This window comes from Oncorhynchus mykiss, chromosome 29, assembly GCF_057628025.1.
Source record: "Oncorhynchus mykiss isolate SJ-2025 chromosome 29, ASM5762802v1, whole genome shotgun sequence".
NCBI classification, from domain to species: domain Eukaryota; kingdom Metazoa; phylum Chordata; class Actinopteri; order Salmoniformes; family Salmonidae; genus Oncorhynchus; species Oncorhynchus mykiss.
In genome coordinates, this window is record NC_143050.1 from 17,897,167 (window position 1) to 17,915,432 (window position 18,266).

Genomic DNA, 18,266 nt, shown 5'->3' on the forward strand with positions numbered 1-18,266 from the left:
TGGGGGAACCTTCCAGAAAGACAACCATCTCTGCAGCACTCCACCAATCAGGCATTTATGGTAGAGTAGCCAGACAGAAGCCAGTCCTCAGTAAAAGCCACATGACAGCCCGCTTGGTTTGCCAAAATGCACCTAAAGGACTCTCCAACCCTGAGAAACAAGATTCCAAGCGTCACTTCTGGAGGAAACCTGGCACCATCCCTGGTGGTGTCAGAATCATGCTGTGTGAATGTTTTTCAGCGGCAGAGACTGGGAGACTTGTCAGGATCGAGGGGAAATATGAACGGAGCAAAGTACAGAGGTATCCTTGATGAAAACCTGCTCCAGAGCGCTCAGGACATCAGACTGGGGCGAAGGTTCACCTTTCAACAGGACAACAACCCTAAGCACACAGCCAATACAACGCAAGAGTGGCTTCAGGACAAGTCTCTGAATGTCCTTGAGTGACCCGGCCAGAGCTGAGAAGAGCAGGAACTGAGTTTGTTTGATCATAGTTAGTATTAGGGGTCTATATAATATTTGCGCGTTCTCAGTTGATAGCTTATTTAACTGTAGCAGTATGTGGAGGACTGATTTAAGTGCGTGCGGTGGTCATACATTGGATGATTTCTATTTTGAGTAAGCAAATGAAGACTCTTCATTCTCTGCTTCATAATTCTGATGCGAATAGTAGGGTCAATGGCATTTATATGGTGTTCTAAGAGCTTGTAGGCATGATATAAACTCTCATCTAAACTGTCACTTTTCAATCTTCATTATTTCTGTCAATGGCCATAACAACCTCAATTAATCAAGTGTCTTGGATACCTTGGCAACTAGCTACAATATATTGAGGCAATTTTAAAAAGTGCCTGAGCCCCCCTTCTTTTAGGTCCCCACTTTATTAACCTAACAATGGCCTGTTACCCAGCGACCGTTAAAGCTCCTAGAGAAAAGACAAGGAGGTCACACTGCTGTGGAAGGATTCAGCTCTCCCAAACAAATTACCTTTGGCATAGCACTGATCAACCGAATATCAACATTTTTAAAACTTTGACATGATTAGAAAAGAAAACGGGATACATTTTGTATAATGGAGTTAAAAAAGGAGATGGTTCAGTAAGTTGCCTAACTCTTGTTTTTCATGCCTTCATGAAAGGTTGATGATGATATGAATGTGTCTTTGACTGGGTTTTGAACACTCAGGATCCTATTCAATCAAACTGGTAAGCGAGTTTAGAGTATGATCATACATAATGTTATTTGTGTGCTCTGAGAAAGCTTGTGTGAGTTACGCAATTAGCTTTTTTTATAAAAAATTGTTTTCTTGAGTGTAAATGGATTTATAAAATGTGTTCTGATTTTCCAGAAACCTAGTTAACTGTTTTGATTGAAATGGTTTCATAATCACTCATACTTTCTCTAGTTAGCAAAAATGTGTAGACTTGTGTTTGCATGACTTTCAAATCAAATTGTGTTTGTCACATGCGCTGAATACAACAGATGTAGACTTTATCGTGAAACGCTTACTTACGAGCCCTTTCCCAACAATTGAAAGTACTTTTTTTTCTTGCTTAAGCTCTTATGCATTATGCATGACAGCAAGGCAAGCACTGGGAGGGGAGATGAACACAGTCTGAACACAGGAGAGCTGAACGTACACATGTCTTTTTTTCGGTTTACCAATCCAAGGACCTGGTGGGAAAGGAACTAAAAGAACAGATCCTGAAAGGACTACAGCTCAGTCTACCGCATGAACACAGGTTGGTGAAACAAACATTCCCCAACATCTGGGCTGTATGGAAAGGAGGAAGGGGAAAATACAATAGTTAGTCTGCCCTTATCCGGACCAGAACTGTTCCCTCTACAGCCTTGTTAGTAGGCCTCTACTCAAAATCTGCTTCAACCCATACTCAGATTGTATGAACAGCTTTGTTTTTACAGGTTATGAAATCCTTAAAAAATGGCCTGCACATGCTTTGGTTGAAGTTCAGGTGTCATTAAAAACAGACGTTATGACATGTTTGTTGAATCCGTGCCCAAATAGCTATCAGAGGAGGGTTGTTGCATTTTTTAAATGCTGCCGTCATTGTACTATACCTCATGTTCACCACGTGTTTGCTGTCGTTGCTAAAAGAGCACATAGTGGAAATCACTAAATCATGGCTAATGTTTTGAGCTCGTTCTAAACTATCCTATCAACGGGACCTGAAGAACTGTAATATTCTGTTTCACAGAGTCGTAGCTGAACAAGGACATTGATCATATACATCTCGCTGGGTTTTTCAATGTATTGTCAAGACCGGTCAGCAGCCTTGAGTAAGATGAGGGGGGAGGGGTGTGTCTCTTTGTTAAAAACTCTTAAGGATTAGCCCCTTTTTTTTTATTGCCTAAAATGACACCCAAATCTAACTGCCTGTAGCAAGGATATGCATATTCTTGGTACAATTTGAAAGGAAACACTTTGAAGTTTATGGAAATGTGAAAGGAATGTAGTAGAATATAACACAAAAGATCTGGTAAAAGATAATACAAAGATCATCATCTTTGAAATGCAAGAGAAAGGCCATAATGTATTATTCCAGCCCAGATGCAATTTAGATTTTGGCCACTAGATGGCATCAATGTATGTGGAAGATTTTTGACTGATCCAATGAACCATTGCATATATGTTCAAAATGTCGTATCAAGACAGCCCAAATGTGCCTGATTTGGTTATTAATAACTTTTCATGTTCAAAATTGTGCACTCTTCTCAAACAATAGCATGGAATTATTTCACTGTAATAGCTACTGTAAATTGGACAGTGCAGTTAGATTAACAAGAATTTAAGATTTCTTGAATTTAAGCTTTCTTGTTACTTACAATCTCATGCTAATCGCATTAGCCTAAATTAGCTCAACCGTCCCGTGAAAGGGACACAGATCCCGAATAAATTTTCTAACAACAACTGGTGCACGATCTCTAACGAGTTTTCATCTATATTTTTCATAGCTGTCTATGCTGGCACTAAGACGGCACTCAATGAGCTGTATAGGGCCATCAGCAAACATAAGACAATCGTGTGTACAGCCAGGTTATCATTACTCATTGTGTATTTATTCCTCGTCTTATAATTGCTCTACTTTTCTCTCTGCATTTTCGGGAAGGGCAGTAAGTAAGCATTTCACTGTTATTCTACACCCCTTGTTTACATATCATGTGTCAAATACAATTATTTGGTTTGGTTTAACTGTCTCATGTAGGTGATAGCACATAGGCCTATCCTTGAGTGACACGTGTAAAATGTGCTCTTCTGGTTGTAGACTAGCTCAAATTTTGGGTTGCATAGGTTTACATTGGATTCAGAGGAAGCAGGTTGCTTTCTTACACATACCTATGTTAACATAATTAGCTTCAAAATCAAATACATGAAAAATATTATAGGCCTGTGGTACTTAATATTACATTTATAAGGTATGTTTAAGGAAATAGCAACTGACCACAGAATATTTTAAAATGACACTGCATAGACGGATGCCCGTTGTGGGGGCATTGTAGTCTTTCGTTGGTTTCAGGGTATCAGAATGGAACAGCTATAACGGTTTCCTTCCCGCCAAATGTGTTATGCACGTTTGGCACAGATTTGGGCACCAGGCACACAGTAGCATTAGTTAGCCCTTTTTACTCTCCTTCCTTACAGGTTTATTCGTATGGTTTGACTCACTCCTCTCGAGCTTATCTTCTATAATAGGCACATTAAAAAGTCAAAAATAAACATTTCATGTGAGATTATGATTGCACTATTTCAATTGTTCCAAATGATTGATTGGGGATTCCAAATAAACAAATATGTGTTAATGAATAGCTCTCCAAAGCCAACTCTCCTGTGTCAAAAAGAGGTGTGTGATTCCACTGACAAACAAGGGGTGTAACTGTGAGTCAGTGTGCGCGCACATCTGAACAGCGACGGAAGCGCATGATGTGTCGGAATTTGTAGGAACGAGGAAGACATATAGTCCAACCGAGAAGGAGAAGCCCGCCCTGGATTACAGCTCTTTCATGGAATGTTCACTGAGGAGAACTGTCGTTTATTTTTTTTACCATCGGGAGTTTGTGATATGCGCACAAAGGTGATATGCGCACTGTGGGACCCTGAGGAATAGGCCATCAAAGTGTTCTGCGCGAAATCCAGTGACAGAGTTTCCAGCTATTCACCATTATGTAAGCGCGCACTCTAAGCAAAGTGAGAAAGCGATAATTAGCGATAAGAGGTATAGCGCATCTCTGATTCTACGATATGAGCACATCATCGCTTTAGCAGCCTATGGACCATGGCATCAAATGAAGAAGCGGTTATTTGTCCGGTGCAGGCACCTACGCTCGCCAAGCACAGGGACTTCTGACATTATTTACGCACACTCAAATATCCGACCCCTGCTCTATGCAGGGAGCAGAGGAGGCCGGTCTTATTGTTAAAAGTCAGGACTGTCATATCTGGCATCGGTGAGGTAAGCAGATCTATTCTATTCTACCTTCTTGAATGCTGCGCACGGCAACTAAGATGCGTGTAACGAGAAGACATTAAATATAACCTAGGAATCGTAGAAATAGGAGAGGTACCGCGGAAAATCGTCCTCCGACATTATCTGCCTCATCAAACGTCAGGAGAGTTTTACAGACAAATGTGACCAAATTGGAGTCATGTCTTATTTTGAGGATTCCATATTTCTGTTAGCCCATTAGTCAACCTTTTAGGGCGTGTTGTGTTAAACTGCAGCACACCTCTATTAAATGATGTTCTAGATACTAGGGAACATATCTAACAATATATCAAATCATTCATCATCATTGAGAATGACCTGTTCCCTTCTGCTCATCTGAATTTACTCTTCATTTGTCCTGTATTTGTTGACGAAGTATGTGTTGATAGAAAATGGTCCTCTTCTTGGGACAGAGGTGGATTTGGGGTAGTGTGCTACAATCCTCAAATTCATTAGTTGATATGTTTATGCAAATTATACTGTTCTATTATTGTTGACCAAACATCACACATTCACAACCCTTTCCTACCCTAGATGAGCATTCCCAAATGATCCTTAATAGGTAAGGATTTTTGAAAGAATTGTCTGTCTGGTTCTGTTTGTATCATGAGAAAGGAATCTAAAATACCATCCAAAAAACGTTCAGCTCCAGATCTACTAATCACTTTCAGGAGTGGCTTGTGAGAGATGTCTTTTTCTACCACCTGACTTCTTTCAAGCAGACCATAATTCTCCAGCCCTGCAGCAGTGAAATTCTTTCAAACTCTGAATGACATGATCATCCCTTCAGCCGTTGAGGCCTGTTGTCTGTTGCCTCCTCTGACAGAGTCATTTGAATGGTGACACTGTGAGCATTGTTCAAAAAAGCACTCGGTTGCAGTCAACGGTATGTTCTGGGTGAACAATGTCCGCCTTAGACCTCTGAGAGTTCTCTTTGTGTGAGTTCTGTCAATGACAGCCTGGGACAAACATGTTGTGACAGTATGTCCCATACAATATCTAACAAATGAACAAGCTTTTTAAGGGCTTCACCAAGCATTGTTCTATCTCAGCTGTGGCAGTTAAGAACTGGCTTACAAAGCCTGGTCACTTCATGGATTCAGCTCTTGTCTTGCTTGTTGGAAAGGTTGACACACAAGAAGCTGTACATTTTTGGAAAATATAAAAAGGGCATGTCAAAACAGACCCTTCAGAATCCTATGTTTATTTTTCCAGTGTATATATATTTTTTTTTATCTCCTTGAAATTGTGTTGAAAGTGCTTCAATGAGGTTCTCAGTTCAATCTTATTCTGCCTGTGTTTTCCCCACTTTTTGTGAAAACTGAATTACGAAAATTAGGAAAATACCATGCATGATAAATTGTCGTGAAACAAAGAGCTATGTGGCGGCTGGTGAGGAGGAGTTATAGGAGGATGCACTCATTGTAATGTCTGGAATGGAAACCACGTGTTTGTCTGCATTGTATTTATTCCACTGTGGCTCCTTGCTGTGGCTCCTTGCTTGTGGCTCTTTGCTGTGGCTCCTTGCTTGTGGCTCTTTGCTGTGGCTCCTTGCTGTGGTTCTTTGCTGTGGCTCCTTGCTTGTGGCTCTTTGCTGTGGCTCCTTGCTGTGGTTCTTTGATGTGGCACCTCTATGGTCAAGCCCTGGTTGCTTTTCGGAGAATGACTGTCTCCACAACATTGGTTCCTTCATCACCTTGGATAAGGGGAGCAGTGGTGTCACACACAACTCAGATGGCCAATGTGTCTGAAGTAACAGCTCAGGTAAGACGTCCCTCAGCTATGGCTCTTGGCTGGGCTGTGCCAGTGGCTGTATCTGCGGTTGGGGTTTATAATGTCAACCCTGGTGGTCACCTTGTCCTCCGAGACGGTTGCACTTGAGTAGTCGTCTGTCTTTGTTTCGGAACCGGTGCAAAAAAAAAAAAGCGTAATTAATATCATGTGACCACGACCAGTCTTTAATCCCACTTGTCTGCCAAGATCTTGGCTGCTTTATGTTGACAAAGCACTGAAGCATTCTTTCAAATGTGCCTGACAGGCCTTGGAAACTGCTTACTACAGTAGGTGCAAGAGAAGCGCTCACTCTGAGAGTGTGCATGCATATACTATGTTTGAGTGAGTAGGCCTATGTGAAAGGGAAAGAGTGTGTTTTATAACATACATGATATTTCTACACAGTATGTGTATAATAAGTCTTTTCGAACCCATTGTTACCAGGATTGAATACTATTTGATTAGAGTGATCATTAACTCCTGACAAATACATTTTATGGAGGCAAAGGAATTTCATTAGTCTGGTCAGCAGATGTATAGCTTTTCCATACGAACAAGACAAGGGATCTGCGACAAGGGTAGAATCTCATTACAATGTTGTTTTGTCCAAACCTTTTCAGTGAAGTATCCTACTGCATTATTAAATTCTAATCATCCTGATGCGTCTTCTACCCTGCTCGTTTGAATGAAACAGATTGATTGTGTGCTTTAGACCATTGCAAAGTATTCACATACACAGTCTGGGTCCACAATGGCATGTCTGAGAGAGACTCCTTCACTGTGGCCAAACAGAATGCAGCTAGAGATGAAGCACGTCTCTCTCTCTGTCTGTCATTATCTCCACAGACCAGTGATTCAGTTGGCACTGCTACCCTCTGTCTATCACAAAGTAATAAAGGAATTTTAAATGTTATATTATTAGCTACAGTTGAAGTCGGAAGTTTACATACACCTTAGCCAAATACATTTAAACTCAGTTATTCACAATTCCTGACATTTAATCCCAGTAAAAATGCCCTGTTTTAGATCAGTTAGGATCACTACTTTATTTTAATGTCAGAATAATAGTAGCGAGAGATTTATTTCCGCTTTTATTTCTTTCATCACATTCCCAGTGGGTCAGAAGTTTACATACACTCAATTAGTATTTGGTAGCATTGCCTTTAAATTGTTTAACTTGGGTCAAATGTTTAGGGTAGCCTACCACAAGCTTCCCACAATAAGTTTGGTGAATTTTGGCCCCTTCCTCCTGACAGAGCTGGTGTAACTGAGTCAGGTTTGTAGGCCTCCTTGCTCGCACACGCTTTTTCAGTTCTGCCCACACATTTTCTATAGGATTGAGGTTAGGGCTTTATGATGGCCACTCCAATACCTTGACTTTGTTGTCCTTAAGCCATTTTGCCACAACCTTGGAAGTATGCTTGGGGTCATTGTCCATCTGGAAGACCCATTTGTGACCAAGCTTTAACTTCCTAAGTGATATCTTGAGATGTTGTTTCAATGTATCCACATAATTGTCCTTCCTCATGATGCCATCTATTTTGTGAAGTACACCAGTCCCTTCTGCAGCAAAGCACCCCCACAACATGATGCTGCCACCCCCGTGCTTCACGGTTGGGATGGTGTTCTTCGGCTTGCAAGCCTCCCCCTTTTTCCTCCAAACATAACAATGGTCACAATCTTTGTCCCCATGTGCAGTTGCAAACTGTAGTCTGGCTTTTTTTATGGCAGTTTTGGAGCAGTGGCTTCTTCCTTACTGAGCTGCCTTTCAGATTATGTCGATATAGGACTCGTTTTACTGTGGATATAGATACTTTTGTACCTGTTTCCTCCAGCATCTTCACAAGGTCCTTTGCTGTTGTTCTGGGATTGATTTGCACTTTTCGCACCATTGTACATTCATCTCTAGGAGACAGAAAGCGTCTCCTTCCTGAGCGGTACGAAGGCTGCGTGGTCCCATGGTGTTTATACTTGTGTACTATTGTTTGTACAGATGAACGTGGTACCATCAGGCGTTTGGAAATTGCTCCCAAGGATGAACCAGACTTGTGGAGGTCTATAAAAAAAATTGAGGTCTTGGCTGATTTCTTTTGATTTTCCCATGATGTCAAGCAAAGAAGCACTGAGTTTGAAGGTAGACCTTGAAATACATTGCCGGGTACACCTCCAATTGACTCAAATCAACTTAGTGTATGTAAACTTCTGACCCACTAGAATTGTGATACAGTGAATTATAAGTTAAATAATCTGTCTGTAAACAATTGTTGGACAAATTACTTGTGTCATGCACAAAGTAGATGTTCTAACCGACTTGCCAAAACTATAGTTTGTTAACAAGACATTTGTGGAGAGGTTGAAAAACGAGTTTTAATGACTCCAACCTAAGTGTATGTAAACTTCCAACTTCCACTGTATGTACTGTGTTTTAACAATGTGCAAATAGTTGAAGTACAAAGGGAAAATAAACTCACTCTCTTTCTCTCTGTTAGCACATACACACAGTTAACTATCTGTCACCAACCAGAATGCGCTCTGTTCTGGTTCAGCAGAGCTTCGATCAAGTTGGTTCGACCAGTTCCTCTCGCTCAACTGCCCTGACATTATGTGACATCATATTGTCTCTTCTGGTACCTTTTTATTCAGTAGTACCATTGTTTACTTGACATGCACGTTGAGGTCAGGTATTGTGTTTCGTATGCTGGTAGAGGGGAGACATTGTTTTGTTTTTGTTGCAGAGTGATCTATGGGCACAGTAGCTGACAGCGAACATTAAAGTAAATATTCTGTGAGTGCCTGAGGCTCAAGCTCCTCCTGTGCACTCAGTGGTGCTACTGTAAAGCTATCCCTATCTCATAGCTGTAACCTAAGAAGCAAGAGTTAATGTCAAGTCATGCCCTCTCTCTCATACCCAGGTTTTCCTGCTCTGCTTGGCCAAGGCCCTCACTGAGCAGTAGCACTTTAATCTGCCTCCTTCAGAACTACTGTCTGCCAGCCTGACACACACACCTGCCTCACTAAAGCTCCCTAAATAGGTTTAAACCAGGCTAACCTCTCTCTCGTCCACAAGGCATGCTACTGAAAGTGTCCTCTCTTATTCACACCTTCACACTCACATATCGCCCTATCACTCCTCAACAGTGCATCCTGATTCATTCATTCTGGCATTCACCATATAAGAAACATTTCCCATGCTGCATTGCCAACAACAATAGACTGAGTGATTATTTTATGTCCTGTTGTTGATATGATACGATGGAAATATTTATTGAATTACTTTCTTTCAGCTCAACTCTATCAAACTAGACCTAAGGGGTCTCTGGGTTTTTATGTGTCACGGTTGTTTTTTTACACTTGAGTGTTTATTTTCCTTACAAATTAAGTTTCTGAACATCAGACGTCATGTAATATCATGAGAGTATTGTTCTTCGATGTTTATATAGCATGCATTTTAGAGCAACGGTTCTATGATAGAATATAAAACTAATGGCTTTCTTCTGCTTGTTTCCGCAGTGGGAGGTGATTGACATCGTGGACACAGTGAGCGGACCTCACTAAAAAACCTCTCCAACAGTCGTCGTGCCATCCTCACTTCTTACTCACTGTGAAGCGCTGTAACAAGAGAGTGATGTGGACTATTTGGGACTATTCATCAGTAAAGTTGGCTGCAGAAGTAGCAGTCCTCCCTGAGCACCAGGCCTGACTGTTAATAGCTCAGCTCAGCCAGCCTGGTTCCCTCTCCTTCTTCCTGTGTCTGATTCAGAGAGAAGCTCTGCCCAGCCTCCCACCCCTCCCCCCCCCACCCCTCACGTTGTTGCAGGAGTTGAGTCTCTGCTGCCCAGGGAGGGCTCCAGACATGTCCACCAAGGCGCCCATATACCTGAAGCGGCGGAGCAGGAAGGGTAAGAAAGAAAAGCTGCGGGACATCCTCTCCTCGGACATGATCAGTCCTCCGCTTGGGGACTTCCGCCACACCATCCACATCGGCAGCGGCGGGGGGGAGGACAACCTATTTGGGGACCTGTCCTTCCTGGAGGGGAAGTTCCACCTGCTCCCTGGGCAGCAGGGCGACTGCCTATCCCAGCGCTCTTCCATGTACGCAGAGCCCTTCCAGTTCAGCCATACTGCCAGCATCAGCGGACACACAGCCTCCTCAGAGAGCTCCCCCCTTCTGAAGAACGCCCTCTCTCTGCCCGTCATTGGAGGGTTGCAGGCCATCACCCTGCCCGTCACCTCTGCACCCCCCACTGTCTCCCACCCGCCTCAGAACGCAGCCCCCCCACCCAAACCTCCTCGACTGCACCTGGATGACAAGATCCTGATGACCCATCACCCAGGTCTGGACTCCCCCTTGGCCCAGACTCCCAGCAGGACTTCCCAGTTCTGCCCACCCTCTCCCAGGTTTTCATCAGACAACGATGTGTGTATCCAGGACCCCTATCTGGATGACCGGGTTCAGGAGCGTCCCTACTTGTCCAATGCAGGCTCCCTGCTCTCCCTGCACCTGGACCTGGGCCCCTCCATCCTGGATGACGTGCTGCAGATCATGGACCGCCAGCGCCTCAATGGCCTCAACGGAACCTGTCTGCAGGGAGGACGGCAAGAGCTCTACACCTGACCATGGGAAGTCCTCCTCCCTCGGTCCTCTGTCCCTCGTAGTGTAACACAGGAGGTTCTGACCTCAACCAGGCCTTGCTTGATCACAAGGCTGGGTTTGTACAGTAGTTTGCTCATATTAAGTGCTTTTTTTCTGGAACTTAACATCAGTTTCTGTTAGTGTTTTAATTGATATTGAATATCTTTCTACACTTTTCCATATTTGAATTACTTAATGTAGGAAGTGTTGTCTAATGAGGTGACATGAGCCAAAAGCTGACTGTTAAATCTCCTTTGCCCTTCCTCCAAAGAGTACATGAAGAGATTGGGGAAAGAATACACTGCTGGTCAGGAACTGAGGTCAGCATATCTGTTTGGGCTAATATGTCAGTGGGAAGGGTATGGTAAACTTGAAGGTCAGTGTTAGATCATTTTTTTACTGCACCTGAGCTGTAGACTACTCTACGTACTCCGAAGATCACAGTTTGCTGCGCGTGTCATACAGATTTCTCCAGCTTATGAAGCTATTCTGGAACAGACATTCTATTCAGACTCTACTTGATTGGGGATATTGTTCTCAAAGACACACACTTACGGAAAGATGAACTGTACAACAGGGATGATGTCATCTCTGCAAGGACAGAGAGCCAGAGTGGGAGAGGAGGTCACCTCCCTGAGTCTCTGTCTTCAGCTTTTTGTTCATTTTTACTGCAAGATTGTGAAAGTTATAACTTTGTATCAGGAGAGACACTGAGTGTTGGAGAGTGCAGTTCCATATCTGTCGTCCTTTCAGCAGATCTACAGAGCAAAGCGCTCTGTTTTTACTGGCTCTCAGGCTCTGGTCATTGAGATGTTGGACACGTTTTGATTCACAACCTGAGACTGCTCATAAAGAGATTCTCACCGCTGTAGCCATCCAAGTCCTTGTGTTGCTCCAACTATCTCTGTACCAACACAGAAAAGTTCACAATCAGACTATTACCAATGTTATCTTGAATTCTAGTGACAAGATACTTCAGTGTTTGCAGTACAATACAGCGTAGAGTTGCTGGAACACCAATTGCTGCATGGGGTATATATTTTTCTATTTCAGTATTACATCAACAACAATGTAGCAATCAACTGGATAATGATAACAGGTTAATGATTCTTCACAAACCCAATAAGAAATGCTTTATTATTTGCACCCAAAGGTGCACTGATTCACTTCAACATTGTACAAATGATTTCAAAAGTGAAATGATAGATCATTTAGAACATACGTTGGTTCTTTGATAACGGTGGACCAATGATGTGCAGGTCTACCTTAAGAATGGCAAAAAACGCTGGATACCCGTTAACCCATTTATAATGTACCCAACAGGGGTTCTATACATTACATGTCCTCCTGTAGGCTAACATACATTACATTAATGCATAACGCTAAACAATATCGTTATAGTATTATATTTGATTAATCTCATATTAGATCAAATGTCTTGATACTTTCACACACTTACTAAAGCACTATAACCCTGTTGGCATTGTAACTGCATATATCTACGTTAATTACAGCTTTTAAACTGCTCTATAATTCTGTTTACTTTTGGATATCAACTCATCAGATCAAATCTATCAAAATATAATGTTCTCACTCCATACATACCCACCCTGTCACAGGCGTCCAGTAGCACCTTAATTGAAGGGAATGGGCTCATTTAAAAAAAATGAACTAATGACTGCTCAAACCCTCCCTTAACCCGGACGACATTGGGCTAATTGTGCGCCGTCCTATGGGACTCCCGATCACGGCATGTTGTGATACAGCCCGGGATCAAACCAGAGTCTGTAGTGACACCTCTAAAACTGAGATGCAGTGCCTTAGACCGCTGCGCCACTCAGGAGAAAATCATAGTAATGGCTGGAACGGAATAAATGGATTGGTATCGAACACATCAAATAAATGGTTTCCACGTGTTTGATACCATTCCATTCACTCAATTCCAGACATTATTATGAGTCATCCTCCCCTCAGCAGCCTCCTGTGCACCCTGTGCATGCTCAAGTGATTACTAAATTAGATGGAAAATAACTTGGGCTCCATAGCTGACATGTTGAGAAGAGGACTATATTAATAGACATATGTTGCAGAGAGAGAGAGAGAGAGAGGATGTGATTAGAGGTGCTGCAGTGCAGTCTGTTTGGACTCTGCGAGAGAGAGAGAGAGAAAGGATATGGTAAGATGTGCTGCAGTGCAGTCTGTCTGGAGCTGGAGCCAGAGCCTGCAGTGCAGTCTGTCCTGCTGACCATGGCCAGGCCAGAATGGTGTTACGTAAGCCTGTGTCTGTTTCCTCTGGAGCTCTGCTGACAGATCTGCAGCCAGCCACTCAGTGACAGGGGAGCTGTACGGTGCAGAACATTGTGTCAGGCTCTCCTGCAGCGTTTGGGACAGCACCTGTTGACAGACTGACATCAACACTACTAACCTTCACTGGCTCCTGCAACTGCAATAAATCCAGATTTCTATAATCTACTCAGTTGTATGCTGCACCTAATGACTATGGTAACATATTTTGGTGTTACTCTTTATGTTGTGATATGCATGGTATGCCTCCTACAACAACTGAACTCAAGTTATTTTGGCATGTTTCCTATTGTATCTAGCTACTAGTCTAGACCTCCAAGTAAGTGTTGGCTGTTTTAGAAAGTGGTTGCAGCATACAGAGCCAAAACCCTTTGTCGTCATCACTCCGTTTATCATAGTTGCACTGGCTTCTGCCAATACCTGAATCGCCAGATATGAGGCTCCACTTCCCTACATATTTATTTGGACAGTGAAGCTAAAACTTTTAATTTGGTTCTATACTCCACCATTTTGGATTTGAGATCAAATGTTTTATATGAGGCGATGGAACAAAATGTCACCTTTTTATTTAGGGTATTTTCATATATATACAGTATGTTTTACCGTTTAGAAATGAAAGAACTTTGTATGTAGTCCCCCCATTTTGAAGGTATCATAAGTATTTGGACAAATTCACTTAGTGTATTAAAGTAGTCAAAAGTACAACTCTACTCTGTAACTTTCTCACTCATCATTATTCACGATTCATTCATGATTATCCATAATCATGGTAGCTTCCAAATTAATGTACAAATGCTCAGAAACATTCTATATTATTTACAATAAAGTGACTCCAAAAATACATTATTTACAATTCATTTCTACACAACTGTCCGGAACACCTGGTACTCTCATGTATGATTCAGTGTTGCTTGCCTCAAAGCGCACATAGGAGTAATTTAGCTCATCTTGTAGGCTTGTGTCACTGGGCAACTAACGGCTCTGCTTCCCTTTGTAGTTCGTAATAGATTGCAACCCCTGCCACATCCGACGAGCATCGGAGAAGGTGCAGTATTTGTATTTATTATGGATCCCCATTAGCTGCTGCCAAAGCAGCAGCTACTCTTCCTGGGGTTTATTATGGATCCCCATTAGTTCCTGCCAAAGCAGCAGCTACTCTTCCTGGGGTCCAGCAAAATTAAGGCAGTTTATACAATTTTAAAACATTACAATACATTGAACGATTTCACAATACATACACTGTGTGTCCTCAGGCCCCTACTCCACCACTACCACAGTACTAAATCCATTTATCCATAAATCCCCATCTTATCTACTCGTGCATCAATATGTTTTGACCATGACAGTTTACAATCTAGGGTTACTCCAAGCAGTTTAGTCATCTCAACTTGCTCAATTTCCACATTATTTATTACAATATTTAGTTGAGGTTTAGAGTTATGTGAGTGTTTTGTTCCAAAAACAATGCTTTAAGTTTAAGAAATATTTAGGGCTAACTTATTCCTTGACACCCACTCTGAAACTCACTGCAGCTCTTTGTTGAGTGTTGCAGTCATTTCAGTCGCTGTAGTAGTTGACGTGTTGAGTCATCCGCATACATAGAAACTCTGGCTTTACTCAAAGTCAGTGGCATGTCGTTAGTAAAAATTGAAAAAAACAAGTGGCCTAAACAGCTACCCTGGGGAATTTCTGATTCTAACTGGATTATATTTGATAGGCTTCCATTAAAGAACACCCTTTGTGTTCTGTTAGACAAGTAACTCTTTATCCACATTATAGCAGGGGGTGTAAAGCCATAACACATATGTTTTTACAGCAGCAGCAGACTATGCTCAATAATGTCAAAAGCTGCACTGAAGTCTAACAAGACAGCCCCCACAATCATTTTATCATCAATTTCTCTCAGCCAATCATCAGTCATTTGTTGTAAGTGCTGTGCTTGTTGAGTGTCATTCCCTATAAGCATGCTGAAATTCTGTTGTCAATTTGTTTACTCTAAAATAGCATTGTATCTGGTCAATCACACATTTTTTCCAGAAGTTTACTAAGGGTTGGTAACAGGCTGATTGGTTGGCTATTTGAACCAGTAAAGGGGGCTTTGCTATTCTTGAGTAGCTTCCCTCCAAGCCTGAGGGCACACTCTCTAGTAGGCTTAAATTAAAGACGTGGAAAATAGGAGTGGCAATATCGTCTGTTATTATCCCACAGTAATTTTCCATCTAGATTGTTAGACCCTGGTAGCTTGTCATTGTTGATAGACAACAATAATTGTTTCACCTCTTCCACACTGACTTTACGGAATTCAAATGTACAATTCTTGTCTATCATAATTTGGTCTGGTATAATTGGATGTGTAGTGTCAGCGTTTGTTGCTGGAATGTCATCCCTAAGTTTGCATATCTTGCCAGTGGGATTCAATCTGTCCTGTATTTACGCTTTGCCTGTTGATGGTTCTTCGGATGGCATAGCGGGATTCTTATAAGGGTTAGAGTCCCGCTCCTTGAAAGTGGCAGCTTAGCCATGGCTTCTGGTTGGGGTATGTATGTACGGTCACGGTGGGGACGACGTCATCGATGTACTTATTGATGAAGCCAGTGACTGATGTACTCCTCAATGCCATCAGAAGAATCCCGGAACATGCTGCAGTCTGTGATACAGTAGCAAAAGAGTCCTGTAGCTTAGCATCTGCGTCATTTGACCACTTCCGTATTGAGCAAGTCATTGGTACTTCCTGCTTTAGTTTTTACTTGTAAGCAGGAATCAGGAGGATAGAGTTATGGTCAGATTTGCCAAATGGAGGACGAGGGAGAGCTTTGTATGCGTCTCTGTGTGTGGAGTAAAGGTGGTCTAGAGTATTTTTTTCCCCCCTCTGGTTGCACATGTAACATGCTTAAACAGATTTAGGTTTCCCTGCATTAAAGCGCCGTCTCTGGATGAGCATTTTCTTGTTTGCTTAATGCCTTATACAGCTCGTTGAGTGCAGTCTTAGTGCCACCATCGGTTTGTGGTGATAAATAGACAGCTACGAAAAATATAAATGAAAACTCTCTTTGTAAATTGTGTGGTCTACAGCTTATCATGAGATACTCTACCTCAGGTGAGCAAAACCTCAAGACTTCCTTAATATTAGATTTCATGCACCAGGTGTTATTGACAAATAGACACAGACCGCTGGGGTGGTCTGTGCAAACTTATCTTACAGGAAGATACTGTTCTATCTTGCAGATGTACGAAAAACCCAGCCAGCTGAATGTTATCCATGTTGTTTTTCAGCCACGACTCGATGAAACATAAGATATTAGAGTTTTTAATGTCCCGTTGGTAGGATAGTCTTTATCGGAGCTCATTCAGTTTATTATCCAGTGATTGCATGTTGGCTAATAGGACTGATGGTAGAGGCATGTTACCCACTCACCGTCGGATTCTCCAGACCTACGACCGCTATATCTCCGTCTCTTCTTCATGCGAATTACAGGGATTTGGGCCATGTCCGGTGTCTGAAGTAAATTCTTCACGTCCGACTTGTTAAAGAAAAAAATCTTCATCCAGTACGAGGTGAGTAATCACTGACCTGATATCCAGATGCTATTTTCTGTCGTACTAGACAGTGGCAGAAAAATTATGTACAAAATAAGTTACAAATAATGCAAAATAACACACACAATAGCACAATTGGTTAGGAGCCTGTAAAACGGCAGCCATCTCCTCCGGCTCCATTATTATCTTCCCAGCACAAGGTGCACTTGTGTAATGATTATGCTGTTTAATCAGCTTCTTGAAATGCCACACCTGTCAGGTGGATGGATTATCTTGGCAAAGGAGAAATGTTCACTAACAGGGATGTAAACACATTTGTGTATAAAATCTGAATGAAATAAGCTTTTTGTGCATATGGAACATTTCTGGGATCTTTTATTTCAGCTGATGAAACATGGGACCAACACTTTGCATGTTGAGTTTATATTTTTGTTCAGTGTACTTATGACACCTTCAAATGAGGGGACTAGATGCAGAAAGTACTTTTCATTTCTAAACGGTAAAACCGATATGAATGAAAATACCTTAAAATAAAAAGGTGCAATTCTGTACTGTCGCCTCATTCGAAACATTTGCTCTCAAATCCAAAATGCTTGAGTATAGAGCCAAATTAAAGACTTGAGCTTCACTGTCCAAATAAATAGTCAGTTTAATATTTACCAAACTTCAAGGTTTTGTAGATATCTCTATTACATCATAACCTTTGCTGATCTTTATGTATGATAATGACTCTTATCGTGCTGCTATCAATTGGCATATTTTACATGTTTGGACAAAGTGTTTACTTGCATCACACAATTACAAGCTGTAAATGATTATGAATAAATGCAATGTTATGGATAGAAGAAGAAAGACATCCTTGTTTAGTTTTTCTATGTGTGTGTGTGCGCGTGCCCGCGCCCACGTTCTCTTGTTTGCTATGGTCCCTCCAGTTTTTGAATAGCCCTGGGAATGGCTCCAACTTGCTTTGTTAACACAGGGCCCTCGACACACACAGCCAGTGACCCTGAGAGCAGGGGCGGTCTGGAAACACCACTGAGAGGGGCCCTGCAGGGGGAGGATCTCAGAAGGGAGGTAGACAGGCGAGTGAAAAGGCCGTGCAGAGGGAGAGAACAAATATATATTTTTAACCTTTTTTCTCTTAATTGGTGTATCTCTGATCAGAGCAAATAGTTGAAGCAAACAAGTTAAAAATATCACTTCTTTCTGTTTCAACTGTGTTTTCAATTTGATTTGCTGTTGAGATTTTGTTCTGCCTCTTTGAGCTTTAGAGTCTTCAAGGAACTTCAGAGATAGGAAGATCCCACTGGGCAAACACTGGTTGAAGATTTCCTAGGTGACCTCCAGAATTTATTTGTGTTGATTATGGGACCACCCAGTCTATTCCTCTCTTATTTAATCATGCTCAAAACCTCATGCTGTAAGTGGAACGTGTCCCCGCTGGCCTGGATAAATTATTTAACTCCTAATCTAAAACACTAATGACATTCGAAGGAGACCCCTTGTGAGTTTCACAA

The 18,266-nt window shown here is 41.9% G+C and overlaps 1 protein-coding gene across 2 annotated transcripts; it reads left to right on the forward strand.

Moving 5' to 3' along the window:
* Positions 1 to 980: 980 nt before the first annotated feature.
* On the forward strand, positions 981 to 14,051 carry LOC110510011 (cdc42 effector protein 2). 2 transcript variants are annotated; one of them, XM_021591271.3, is made up of 2 exons: positions 981 to 1,742; positions 9,786 to 14,051. In XM_021591271.3, the coding sequence occupies exon 2, from the start codon at positions 10,129 to 10,131 to the stop codon at positions 10,888 to 10,890; it is 762 nt and encodes a 253-aa protein (XP_021446946.1). In that variant the 5' UTR covers positions 981 to 1,742; positions 9,786 to 10,128; the 3' UTR covers positions 10,891 to 14,051. The 2 variants fall into 2 exon arrangements, with proteins under 2 accessions (XP_021446946.1, XP_036823855.1); XM_036967960.2 differs by lacking the exon at positions 981 to 1,742 and adding an exon at positions 3,903 to 4,469.
* The last annotated feature ends 4,215 nt before the right edge of the window (positions 14,052 to 18,266 follow it).